A 13,923-nucleotide genomic window follows, 5' to 3' on the forward strand; every position below is an offset into this window, starting at 1 on the left:
ACGGACATCCAGAACGAATTAAGTTCTTAACCCAAGGTACCACTGTAGTTTGGAAGGGGTTTCTACATCTCAGGGAAGAGTATGGCAGATTCCCTCTGCTGTAGACAAATGGTCTTCAGTCAGGCGAGGAGATGGAATGGGCCCGTAATATAGTCTCGTGCACAAAACAATGCTCATGCTTCAGAGTTGTTGAGCTTCAGCTAATGTGCCCCTAATCCTGCTAGAGTTGTGGGTACATAACTACAGGTCTGAGTCAGTGGATAGGAATTTGCATTCCCACCCCGCTTAAAATACAGATGGCACAACACAACCCTGTCCCCACTCTGAAGTGCAAATGGGAACCACAGCGCACATCTTGCGTTCAAATGCTTCACATGATGTAGATGCACAATTAGATGCAACACAAGATCAAGATTACCAGCCACGCAAAAGAAACTGTTTACAGACACTTGTTTCTGCACATTGGATCTCCCTTGCTCAACCGGAGTGCAAATATTTAAGGATCTTTTTTTTAAAAAACAACAACACCATGATGAGTCCCAGCAATTCTTCTTTTAAAAATCAGCCATTTGTTTTAAAGTACATTAAGCAAATGTGTGTTTTTTTATATTAACGATATGGCCTTTTAGAAAGATATGATAGTAATTAGGGACTTCCCCTGAGTACACTGCCTGTCCAAGAAGTGAAAAAGTTCTATAGTTAATAGAAAAGTGTGTGTGGGGTGGGGGAAGCTTCACTAGTTCCTCAAGAGGGGCTTCTCATGAAAGCAATGCTGCAAGCCAAAAATCAAACTCATCCATTAGGAAAAGCTCTTTTTGAGGGGAGAGGGGGAGTGCTGTTTTTCCCTCTTGCTCTCGTTGATTCCTTCAAGCTGTGCTTCCTAAGCAGAAGAAGAATAGACATTGCCAGAGGAGGAAAGGTTTGAAACTGTCAAGGCTATTTTCTTTTTTAAAATAAAAACACGAAGCATTTTGATCTGAAGGTAAGTGTTAGCAACAACAATTATGTGTTGAAAAATAAGTCGCTTATCAGCCAAGATTGGTCCAGATTTTATTAAGAAGATCAAAAGAGAATACCTCCTTTTGAGTCCAAAATTTTCACTGCAGCTTTTGTCCTACTGCCAAGAACAGCATTCACAGGAGAGATGAGAACCACTTCAAAGACCTCATCGTCTTCCTCTAATCCGTCATAGGTAATTGCTATATTCCACATCTTGGTTGACATCCCTACCAGAAGTAAACATTTTAATTACACTTTAATTGCTTTTTCAATCAACCTAGGTGTCGAAGAAATATATTAATTAACATGTCTACAGCTACAACAGACTAGCTTGTATGTACCATTGTGCTCCTGCCCACTGATTGGACTCCTGTGGTTTTTCCAAATAACACTAACTAGAGACCAAATTTGTTCCTGAGCAATGATGATTCCATTCACACAGTAACAAAGATCTGTTTTCTATAGAGTGGGAAATAATAGCAGGCAGTTCAGGGGGAAGGGCCGGATCGTCATGTAAATTTCAAAAAGAAATAAAAAGTGCTCCTCATCTTGAAATCTTAATTACAGAGAATCCACTATTGTTTTGAAATATTGTCATTATCAATCATCCACGACTAGTTCTGTTTTCAGCGTCAAGTACTTTGTTGCAAAGATGGAGTCTTCATTGCAAATACCACATAATTTGTTGGCATCGCACTGTCTATGAACTAAGGTAACTAGTGTGGCATATCTGAAAATCACACAGGAGGAAGATTGAGATGGGAATCGGAGTTGCCACTAATACTGAGGCAAAACTGGAGGTTTCTGTTAGGTAAAAGGTCCAAGGAGTTTTGATGGAAGCAAACATCTGTCGGAGGGTATAACACCATGATCGCCACTGAATTTCGCATCGTGCAAAATTGCAAAGCCAATTCTGAGGTTCTCGCCTGGGCAAAAGATCAGAGGAATTTCAAAGGAAGCAAAAAAAAAGGGGGGGGGAGGGGAAGAGCCTTGGCGAGAGCGGCAGAACTTCTCACACAACCTTGAAGGAGAAGCTGGCAGACTACAGCTCTGGAAGTTAAAAGCAAAGGACAATGCTTACCACCCTCCTAGACCATTAAACCCTGACTGGGCTCTGCAAAGGTACCATAGTTTATTGTGAGTGTCTCAGAGCATGGACTGACCACAGGGAAAGACCAAATTCCAGTGCCCATGCTCCAGAAAGGTGCTAAGCCGGCACAGATGTTCTATGTCATGGAGCAGGTTCGTGTGGAGTATCACTTATATGTGTTACAGCAGCCGTTCATACAATAATCTTCCCACAAGACTGTTAGTCCCCTTTGTGGGCAGTCACAGAAATGAAAGGAACATACAGGGACCCTGTTTCCCCTTAAGACAATTTGTACATGCAATGATTTCAGCCTCTGTATAGGCTGCATCCACACCATGTATTTAAAAGCAGATTACTTCCCCCAAAGAATCCTGGGAACTGTAGTTTAAATGTGTGGGTGTGCACAGCCTTGGATGGAACAGTTTATATATAAGCTAAGCTGTAATTTTAATTATATCTCCTGCTCTCTGACCCTGAATGCTTCCCAGAGCGGCAAGCGGTTAAAAACAGTTCATTAAAACAACCAGTTACCAACGGTAAAACATTAAAATGGCAGAACTCTTAACAAGAGGTACATGTTAAAACCACGTAAAATCAGCCAGTAAAGAACACACAGACACATATCAATAATGACTTAAAGATCTGGACAAATGAGAAGATATTGAAAAGTTAAGAAACTCAATGGCAAGAAACATTTTCTTTTTTTGTAAGCAATTTCTATTGAAAAATGTTAACATAGGTAAAGGGACCCCTGACCATTAGGTCCAGTTGTGGATGACTCTGCGGTTGTGACGCTCATCTCGCTTTATTGGCCAAGGGAGCCAGCTTCCGGGTCATGTGGCCAGCATGACTAAGCCACTTCTGGTGAACCAGAGCAGCGCACGGAAACGCGATTTACCTTCCCGCTGGAGCGGTACCTATTTATCTACTTGCACTTTGATGTGCTTTTGAATTGCTAGGTTGGCAGGAGCAGGGAGCTCACCCCGTCGCGGGGATTCGAACCGCCGACCTTCTGATCGGAAAGCCCTAGACTCTGTGGTTTAACCCACAGCGCCACCTGCATTCGATTTTTATTGAAAAATGTCAACATAGAATACAATAAAAAGCCAGGGGACTGGCTCTAATGGCTTGAGGACCCACTTCTTAAGGGGCATTGCATCCTCATTAAGACAGGGTGAAACCCTCCTCTCACCACAGTACCTCTGTTTTGTCTGCACTGAATGTCAGTTTATATCACACTACCTGTTCACCACTTTCAATAAATAAATTAATTTTCAAGTTACTGCCCTCCGAGGCAGAGCTTACCTGGATCAAACTGAATAAGTTTAGAAGGAGCCGCAGTAAAATCCTTTCCTGATGAAGCAGTTACTTCATTGATCTAAGGTAGAAAATGGACAGAAAATGCACAGTATGAGGGGCTGAAACAAAGACTTAGCTGGATCTCTAGAACCAAAGCACACACCTAAATGCACTCTCTGGCCAGAGAGAGCCCCTGGCAGAGTTAAAAAAGTCGAAAAAATAAGCAGCAGTGTAGTGTGGGGATTTAGGCTGTTACACTTTTAATGCCCCATTTAATCTGCGACTGGAGCTTCCCTGTTTCTACCCTTGAACAGACTACACACCTTAGTAAGTTTAAAAATGCTTTACTTACACAGTTCCAAAATTCAAGTTCATGCATTTATTCATGTAGCAGCAAGTAAACACAGGCAGAAATCTTGGGCGACAAGATGAAATAGCTCTAAGCATGCGGTTGGAGATTGTAGCAAGCAGCCTCAGGCATGTCCAATCTCAGTGAGTTCCTTCCAGGTGAGAGGTGTGACCTAGCTGAGTCTAGCAATACAGATCTATGGTATTAATTCCTTCATGCATTGACTAGCATTACACATGCTATAGTTACAGTATATGAGTCTGCAATAACCCAAAGATTTGTCCAGTTTCTAACTAAGACCAGACCTTATCTCAGAAAGGGGAAACACTTTTCCTAGGAAGGTAAGTATGCCATTATGCTTAATGCCATGGTCTAGCAGAGAAGTCTTTATCAACAAAGTCTCCAGACAAATTCTTAAGTCAATGCAATTTGTCTACAGTGTTTCATTACAGCAAGTTAAAGGTCAGTTCAAACCCACAAAAAAATCCTCCCTCTATGTACCCGAGGAGTAGATGGAGTTTAGAGAGTCTAAAAGAGGTTTCAAAATGGTGGGCATTTTTCCGTTGAGTCATCAAGATGCAAGAAGTGACACATAAAATGCCACATGGGGTGAAGAATGCGGCGGGCGCTAGAAGTGGTAAACAGTTAACACGAGTTGAAATTTCCCCCCTCATTTTTCATGCATGTTTGTATGTACATTTAATATGCTGATGAAGCAATCCAAAATGTTGTGACAACCTCTTGCATACAGTAGTATTCAATCAATGACTGTTGTGGGCAATGTATCTTGTCTGTGATACCAATGTGTCAGACCCTCCAAGTGCACCTATTTTGCAGGGACGTCCCTGATTTAGAGAAGCTATCCCAGTTTCTAATTTGATCCCACTTTTCCTTAGGATGTCCCTATTTTCATCGGAGAAATGTTGGAGGGGATGGAGTTATCCAACCCTAGAGTGTCTGCAGGCAATCCTGTATAGGGAAGGTTTTTAAAAAAACGTTTAATATTTTGCTATGTTTTTATATACAGTGGTACCTCTGGTTAAGTACTTAATTCGTTCCGGAGGTGCGTACTTAACCTGAAACTGTTCTTAACCTGAAGCACCACTTTAGCTAATGGGGCCTCCCGCTGCTACCGCGCTGCCGGAGCACGATTTCTGTTCTCATCCTGAAGCAAAGTTCTTAACCTGAAGCACTATTTCTGGGTTAGCGGAGTCTGTAACCTGAAGCGTATGTAACCCGAGGTACCACTGTATATTGGAAACTGCCCAGAGTGGCTAGAGCAACCAAATGAAATGTGTGGGGTTTATGGAATGGGACGTCCCTATTTTCATCCTAGAAATGATGGAGGGCATGGAGTTGTGTGTGTGTGTGTGTGTGTGTGTGTGCACGTGTGCATTACTATTCCCTTAAAACCAGTGGTGTAAGTCTCCCATGCTACACAAAGGGTGATTTTTCTTGTGTGTGTTATAAATGCTACCAAGCTTTTGAAACGAGCGTAATAATTCATTTTGTTTTAATGGCAGGGACCAACATTAAAGTAGGTAGCAGCCAAAAAACAACAACCCACCATTTGGTTTAGGGGATAAAACTGCACCCCAAAAGCTTGAGCAGGGTAGTTCTTTCGACACAAAGTAGGTCAGTTGGACTTATTCTGAGAAGACTTGTGAAGGACTGCACTTTGCAAACTAGCACTTTGCAAATCCTTCAACATCCTTAAACTATGCTTTATTTTCAGTTCCTTTTATGATGACGTTACCTTCACTGCAACAAAGGCAGAATCTGTGATGTACCCTGATCGGGTGATCCTCAAAGGCAGCGCCTCCACATTTTCGCAAACTTCATAAACATCCTGTTCCATTTCAATTTTTGACCATTTCAGTTCCAGTCTATTGGGGCAAAGGGAGAGAAAAAGAAAACACTGTATGCAGGAGAGGAGGAATTTGCAGAGAAAATCCAAAAGTGAAGTCCCTGATAGTTCAGGATCCAAGACAGCTGACATTTCTTTCTTGCTGTCTGTGCAAACATACATTTTCTACCGATGTATCACTGTGCTCAGGAGGAAACTGGTCCTAAGAGAGAAGCAAACAGGACTTAATTTGATAAAAGGCTTACCAGAGTTAAACCTTGGTTGTGCTTTCACGTTAAGGCTCAGCCCTCAAATTGCAATGTGTATTCATGGGAACAGAAGTGCCTCTGAGCATGCACAGAACACGCATTCCCCTCACCGTGGAGTAGTGACAGCTGGTTCCCACGTTTTTAGAAGGCATTTAGGGCAAACACGCAAACTTGCTGAGCTCTTTTGGGCCCTGGCTAATAATTTGGCTGAGGAAGAGACCCTCCCCCAATGTTCAGGGGGCAGAGGAGGCTGAGTGTGGAGCCACAGCTTCTATGGCTGGGTTCTCCTCCTGTTGCTGGAGAAAGAGACCCTGGTGCCTCCTGACTTTTAGAAGACATCTGAAAGCAGCCCTGTTTAGGGAAGTTTTTAATGTTTGGTGTTTTACTGTGCTTTTAATATTCTGTTGGGAGCTGCCCAGAGTGGCTGGGGAAACCCAGCCAGATGGATGGGGTATAATGATGATGATGATGATGATGATGATAACCTCCACTCTGCTGAGACAGGCAAGAGAATAGCATTGTAAAAGTAGGCAGCAATGTGCAATAGTCAGACTCAAAGGCCTTCCTACTCTCATATGAAAGTGCCACATGCTACCTTTATCTGAAATCCTGAAGGGATACTGCCATCCAGTGTAAACAATACTGACAATACTGATGGACGAGTTGTCTGAATCCAGTTTCCAATCATTCTACTCCCTGTGGCACCGGTAGGCTGCTCAGAATCTATGGCTTCCCATTGATTAAAAAGCTTCTGGACAGCAACTTCTGTTGGATGAAACCTGAGGCATAAATATCACCTGCACCCCACATATGGAACTGCCTGTAAGATCTCAACAGTTTGGAGCAAAGTCACTATTCCTCATTTATAGGTTAGCAATACTTTTTGAAAAGCTGAATGCAGAGTCATCTAGTGGCCAGTTATGGAACGGAAGTGAATTCTTTACACATCACCATTTCCATGTGCCCCCAAAACAAATGCTTGAGTGCTGTTTTTCTAGGAAAAGGGTTGCCAGAACTCACCATGAACACCTTCTCTCTTGTTCTCTTAAAATGGCAATGGTACCCACCTGAGAGGTGCCGGAACTGGAAAAAATGCCCTGGTTATATCCACCAAGGTTTCTCCTCCAGAAAGCTTGGTTCAGTTACACTAAATTTAGTATCTAAAAGATCTGATATGATTTAAAACCCTTCCAACAATTGAAGAATTGAGAATGAAATTAATGGACTATGCAGAATTAGACAAGCTAACAGGAAAGATCCGAAACCGACGGGACCAGAGATTTACTGAAGACTGGAGTAAATTTACGAATTATATGAAAAGTATTTGTTATGATCAAACGACGTTTGTAGGTTTGCAGGAAGTTCTGTGAAGAATATTATGGAAATATTGTTAAAATGATGAAAAGGAGATGATAGGTTAAGAAAGGGTATAAGATGGAGGATCATCAGAGGTGCTGATGGAAGTCCAATAAGATTGTATTTGTAATAATTTCTGTGGTATGTTTTATAATTTGTATGTTAAAACTAATAAAATTGTATTTTTTTAAAAAACAAAACCCTTCCAAGTAAAAAGAAAAGAACAGCAAAAAGAAAAAAAGAAAAATGGTTCGCACACAAAACAGAACTGCATGCCCAATGTTTGTTTGTTTGAGTGGAAGAAGGAGGCTCCCCACCATCTGAGTCTAATACTTACCATAGTATCGGTGCAGCGTAAACCAATGAGAATAAACGGTATTTATAGAAATGCACCCAAGCAGCCCAAGAGGTTGTAAAGTTGTCTCTACTTAAAATAAAGCACAAGACCAAACAGATGTGCAGCATGCTTAACTCTGAGCCAGTATGGATGTTGCATTGATCTTCTTGGAAGAATGAAAATTGGGAACATTTAAACAAGCAAGCGTCCCCCAGATGTGGCGCTAATGCAACTCAAAATGTCCTAGGACCCGCAGGATTATTTCTTAGATTCATGCTGTTCTACACACCCACTCAAATTACTTGTGCCGCAATTGGATTTGTACGGCTCCCTTCTTTATTTGCCACCACTGTCATAAACAGAGCATTTGCAGGCAGCAGTTAGTTAAACATTATTAGAGGGGAGAAAGAGTTTGGAGGGATATTTCATCACATAGCTTACACCCTTTTGTTATGTGAAGTTTTTAAAAAACTCACTGAAAATTATTCCATATATTTGGGACATGTTACCAACCCAGATCTAGAGTGACCTCTAGCTGCAGAAAGCTGCATCTAGATGCAATTTTCCGCATGCACAATTTAGCAATGGAATGTGCTTAATTTACAGTCAAACTTCCCATCTTACAAGCACATTTATAACTAATAATTGCTATCATTAGTATTATTTCTGTCATATTTCACAGCGGGCAAATAGCTTGCCAGCCTTTCTCTGCTACCGTGAAGACTGTGTGTCTTGTCAACAAGTAAGAAAAGAGGATAAACCTTCCTAAATCTGAATGCTTGCATATACACTGTGAAAATGAAAAAAAGAAAGAAAACATGATGGATTGGTGTTATGCCACAATCCATTGCATATTTGTGCAAACTGAAAATATCACTGTATACTTAAGTAAAGGCTCTTTTCACAAATGTGAAATGTTAAGACTGCTTTCCAGAAGTGAAATCATCTGATTCTGAAATCTTTCTCTTTAATCTCAGAAGTTTAGATGATTCAGGAAAGATGGTTTGTGACTGCCCAATGATATTCTTCTCATCATCCCTTCAAAGTTTCAGGATCAATCTCCAGTAATGAAAACAGATTCCAAGGTTGAAGGTGTAAGGCCATGTTAGATAATGCCAAATACTTTTCTAATTTTGAGAAAAACTAAATACATAAAGCTGATAGACTTTCTTGAACAAGTATGTAAACTCTGATAACAACAGTTCTGTGTATTTCAAAAGTCTTCATCTTACTTCAACAGTAAAATGTCACATTTACCTATTTTCTGCCATTTATAGTCACATAAATGTTTTCTCTGACAACTTTTACCGCAACACACCACTTTCTCCTAGCCTGGCATCCTCACAGAATTGTTTGTAAGGATAACAGGTTAATAAATGTGGAACATTTTGAATGTCGTAAAAGTCCTAAGAATAATGTACATAATCACTAAGAGCCAACATAGCACCAACTCCCCAGACAATTCTCTTTCTAGATTTTTTTAAAGGACTACAATTATTTTTCCTAACTGCTTCCTTCTAGCTCCTGTAAAGAATCCTGCCGCACAAACCTGTGACCCAGTAAAAGGTCTCTGCTTCAAAACCTTCAGCAAGTGACCTGACTTAAGGGAGGAAACAAACAACAAATACTATGAGCAATGCAAGTGTTCGGAGAAAGGAAGCTCTAACTTACATCTGAGGCATTGCAGAGTTTCCTTCAGGATCAGTAACTTGAATCTCCAGGTCTTCTGAATTCCCCTCCCAGTAACGGTCAATAACATAAAGTATGGTTTTGCTCTTTAAATCCTTCTGACTGAATTCATGCTGAATAAATCCACCTGAGAAAATGAATGAAGAAATGTGACGTCAATCCACTATACCCAACAAACCAATACAGTGGTATCTCGGGTTATGTACGCTTCAGGTTACATACGGTTCAGGTTACAGACTCCGCTAACCCAGGAATATTACCTCGGGTAAAGAACTTTGCTTCAGGATGAGAACAGAAATCGTGCTCCGGCAGCGCGGCAGCAGCGGGAGGCCCCATTAGCTAAAGTGGTGCTTCAGGTTAAGAACAGTTTCAGGTTAAGAACGGACTTCTGGAACGAATTAAGTACTTAACCCAAGGCACCACTATATAACTTGCCATATTAAGGGGCCCTGAGGAACTGGAGGTGACTCTCACTTTATCAAGCACTGAGGCATATCTTCAGCTAATCTTCAATTGAGCTGGGTCTGGGTGCTTTACTATTATTCCCTTTGCCCAAGGATGGCCCCAGCCATCTTGGTGCCTGAGATACCCTGAGCAAACAGTGTTTCTGCCACTCCCAAGTCAAGGGGCATGGTACTTAAAACACGTTCAAATTATTTTGGCACCTGAGGCAGAACCGCACCATCTGCTCCCTGGTAGCAAGCCCCTCTACCCTACAACAACAATAAATTTAATAATTGACCATTTCCTGCTCCTTCATTATATCCCAGTCTTAGGCAACCACCTCACTCTGTCTAATGTTAGGCCTGGCCCTGCCACAGCACCTGAAGTCTTCAGATGCCTCTAACACATACAATTCCATAAGCCTTCACAGTATTTTTTCCCTAACACTTGCACCTTATGGTCAAGGGTGACATTGGGGGAGGGGGGAGAGCCCCTCAAAATTTTCAAGGAGGGGGCTGGGCCCTTCAATATTCTGCGGTGATGTGCACACAATGGGCATGCATGCCGTGCGACGTTCTGACGTCATTTGTGCATGCTGCATGGCATGCTCACATCACACGTGCAAGCCATGTGGCTTGCACACAACACGGCACCATGTTGCGTGGCAAGCCAGTGCTCTTCAGGTGTTATGAAAATTGGTGAGTTACCACATGATGTGTGTGTGTGTGTGTGTGTGTGTGAATGTGCTAGCTCTACTTCTGTTTTTGTCGCCTTCCATGAGTTGGAAGACAACCATCTTGCCACAGAGAGCCCCAGGGCTCCATGCACAATTGAGAGCCCTGATTTTTACAGGGTCCCACAACATGCAGGGAGCCTCCACAAATACAAGAGGTTCCTTGCTGCTGGTAGTTGCACTACAACTTGCAGAAGGCAACAAAAACGGCGAGAGGCTGTGTGTGAAGCTAACACACTTGCCACGGCTGCCTTTTCATCATGTAGTAACTTTTTTGTAACATCTGAAGAGGTCTTTTGTGTGTGTTTTTTAAGTTCCACACTACTTTGATTAAAAAGCCAACATACACTGCAAATGTGGTTTCTGCTTTTTAGGAAGGAATCGTATGAATTTCTGAGTCCCGCTCTGAGTTCATAGAATATATCTGGCTTATACAGCAAAATGAAATAACTAGGTTATGAAAAGAATCAATGACTCCCACAAACTTGGGTCCTACACACTTTTCTGCAGAGGTCTATTTCCGTCTGCTTTTCTGACATTTTCTCCCAAAATAAAGTTTCCAGGAAACTTCTGTAACAAGTCTGCTTAGAAGGATCAATTGCAATACTACCCAACACAATGTATCTTGTGAACTATGTGGAAAGGGGAAATGATACTATACCTGTTGTTATATTTTGCAAGTAGCCGTACTGAGGTCCTCGCAAAATCTTGAAAATTATTTGTTCATCATCTCCATCACAATCTGATGCCTTCAGGGCCCGGGAAGTAATGTAAATACCAAAGTTGCCATTTTTCAGAAGTTCTACGTCTGAAGCAGCACGAAGGTGGACAATTTCTGGTGCTGCTTTGGCTGGGCTGTCCACCTAAAACAATAAATTAATGCTCACTATTACTGACTGGGACGCGGGTGGCACTGTGGGTTAAACCACAGAGCCTAGGACTTGCCAATCAGAAGGTCGGCGGTTCGAATCCCCGCAACGGGGTGAGCTCCCATTGTTTGGTCCCTGCTCCTGCCAACCTAGCAGTTCGAAAGCACGTCAAAGTGCAAGTAGATAAATAGGTACCACTCCGGCGGGAAGATAAACGCCATTTCCGTGTGCTGCTCCGGTTCGCCAGAAGCGGCTTAGTCATGCTGGCCACATGACCTGGAAGCTGTCTGCGGACAAACACCAGCTCCCTCGGCCTATAGAGCGAGATGAGCGCCACAACCCCAGAGTCGGTCACGACTGGACCTAATGGTCAGGGGTCCCTTTACCTTTACCTTATTACTGATCAAAGGTTAGATATTGATGGAAGGAAGGAAGGAAGGAAGGAAGGAAGGAAGGAAGGAAGGAAGAAGCAACACACTCCCTTACCCTTGCACTTTTATAGCCAAGGCTCTACTTTTTGAAGCCATACATGTAATCAAAACAGGGGTTTAAACCCAAACCAGTTTGATGAATTAGCTTATATAAGTCCTAGAACACTGAAACTTGAGATATATGCAATCTAAGGCATGCAAACTACTACAACTTTGTGTATGTATGCTTATGATGAAAAGCCCCCTTCATGCAAGAATCATGTGAAGGGGCATAGAAAGAGCCTATGTCTCTAGCCCCATGCCCCAATTCATGTGGCTTCTCAGTTCCTCCCCCAACATCCATATGTTACCATGGGGAAAAGTGGATGTGCCATTTCTTCACACATTCTCAAAGCCTGTATGACTGTGAGCTTGGATGCCTCAAGTTCACACACACAGGCTTTTCATGTTAAACATCCATGTCTAATGTGTGGGCATTGGGAAATGAGCAGAGACAGAAGCACAGTCCCTTAACCACCATCTACAGTTGATGCCCTTTTATGCAATTCACACATGAAGGGGGCTAAAGAAGACAGCAAAAATCAAGGCAACATAAAACACTTCATTTGGCATACAAGCAGTTCAAGACATCCTCATTGATAGAGAAGTAGGAATGTTCCCAATACAAAATAGTAAAAATACAAAGGGAAAACAAGAGAAAGAGAAATGGAGAGAAAGAGAACATACAGGACAAAGTTAAAAGGATAAAAGAAGGAAGAAAAACAAAGAAGGGAAAAACAGAGATGTACTTGCACATCTCTATCTGCCAATTGTATGTATTTGGGTGGGGGAAAGAAGTCATTTGCCTTGGACTGAGGACACAAACAGGAAGGGGACAGTTGGAGGAGGGGAGTCCCTACATGAAAGGCAGGGTAGAAAGGGTCTCCCAGGGTGAGAGACTGGGAGATGATGTAGGCTCCCAGGTGGGAGATGGGAGAATCTACCTCTCTGTATGTGGATAAATGACAGGATATATATGATGTAATATGGTAAAGGGCCTTACAGGTACCGTATTTTCTTCCCTCTTCCTCTTTATTTCTGTTTTCTCTTTCTTTCTTTCTTTCTTTCTTTCTTTCTTTCTTTCTTTCTTTCTCTCTCTCTCTCTCTCTCTCTCTCTCTATCTCTTTTTAAAAAAATATTCTCGTTCTGTAGACTAGTTTGATTCTTATTGTATTTTATCTCAAAAATTGTCAATACCAATATTTTAACAAATTAATAAAAAAGTATGGAAATGGAATAGCTAACAGTCAAAACTTGGGACATTGTTTACTTCTTTATTCTACAGAACATATCTATCAACATTCTGTAGTGCTTCTGGGATAGTTGTTTTTTTTAAAAAAAGAACAACAGAATAAAATACAGCACGTTAGAATCCTAAAACCTGCATCAAAATGAAGCTAAAGACAATAGTGTGTGTGTGTGTGTGTGTGTGCAGGAACTTGCCTGGATGCTGAACGCCAAGGGCTCTAGTTGCACCTTGTTATTTACTATGAAGCCTTCATTCACTCCATCTGTTGCCACAAATGTAAATCTGTCAATCCGAGAATCCCCTCCTCCATGTCTATAAGCAATGTTCAGATTGTCCACATCTTGTTGGCTGAAGCTTTGCTGCCATAGGCCAGACTTTCTGTTGAAGAGCTGGCCGTACTGTGGGAGCTGTGCTAGGAGAAAGGAGAGGTTTTGCGGATCTGTGTCTGGGTCTGAGAGCTGGAGAATGTCTGGAGAAAGGAACGCAATGCCACCTTCGAGTAAGGTCAAGCCTTTGTTCTTGGCCACTGTGGGTAAGGCTTGGTCCACTGTCTCCAGGATGATCTCAAACTCTCCGTGTTTTGTCCTTAGCCCATTGCTGACGATGAATCTGGCAAAAAGAGGCAAGTGTTCCTGTTTCACCATCTACTGAAATGAAATATAACAGACACCTTTACTAAAGGGTTTGCCTCTCGGTTACTCTGAGAACATATCAAGACCCCCAGTCTCTTTGTGTCCCCCATAGACACAAAGTCTGTGAACTTAAGAGACAGCATTCAAATGATTTATGATCAAACCAACTGCATAAATGGACTGCAAGTTGTGGGAATGGTTATGAGGATGCAGATACGTCATTGCACCCATGTTTCAGTATTCTGTTATGTTTCTTTTCAGTGACCCCAAATTGCCGTGGAAGTGTTTGTTT

The 13,923-nt window shown here is 42.0% G+C and overlaps 1 protein-coding gene across 4 annotated transcripts in view; it reads right to left on the minus strand.

The window, feature by feature from the left end:
- FREM1 (FRAS1 related extracellular matrix 1) overlaps positions 1-13,923 on the minus strand; it is a gene marked incomplete at its 5' end in the record, with an annotated part of 715,053 nt that overhangs the window by 13,096 nt on the left and 688,034 nt on the right. For 2 of the 4 annotated variants that reach the window (XM_080987621.1, XM_080987620.1), the window contains 6 exons: positions 1,077-1,226; positions 3,395-3,467; positions 5,494-5,623; positions 9,217-9,361; positions 11,073-11,274; positions 13,194-13,608. In XM_080987621.1, the coding sequence (XP_080843747.1) occupies positions 1,077-1,226; positions 3,395-3,467; positions 5,494-5,623; positions 9,217-9,361; positions 11,073-11,274; positions 13,194-13,608 (1,115 nt within the window). Of the gene's footprint in view, positions 1-1,076; positions 1,227-3,394; positions 3,468-5,493; positions 5,624-9,216; positions 9,362-11,072; positions 11,275-13,193; positions 13,647-13,923 lie in introns of those variants that run through there. The other 2 variants (XM_080987622.1, XM_080987623.1) reach the window with 2 other exon arrangements.

This window comes from Podarcis pityusensis (genome assembly GCF_964106645.2).
Source record: "Podarcis pityusensis genome assembly, chromosome: 17".
Taxonomy (NCBI): Eukaryota; Metazoa; Chordata; class Lepidosauria; order Squamata; family Lacertidae; genus Podarcis; species Podarcis pityusensis.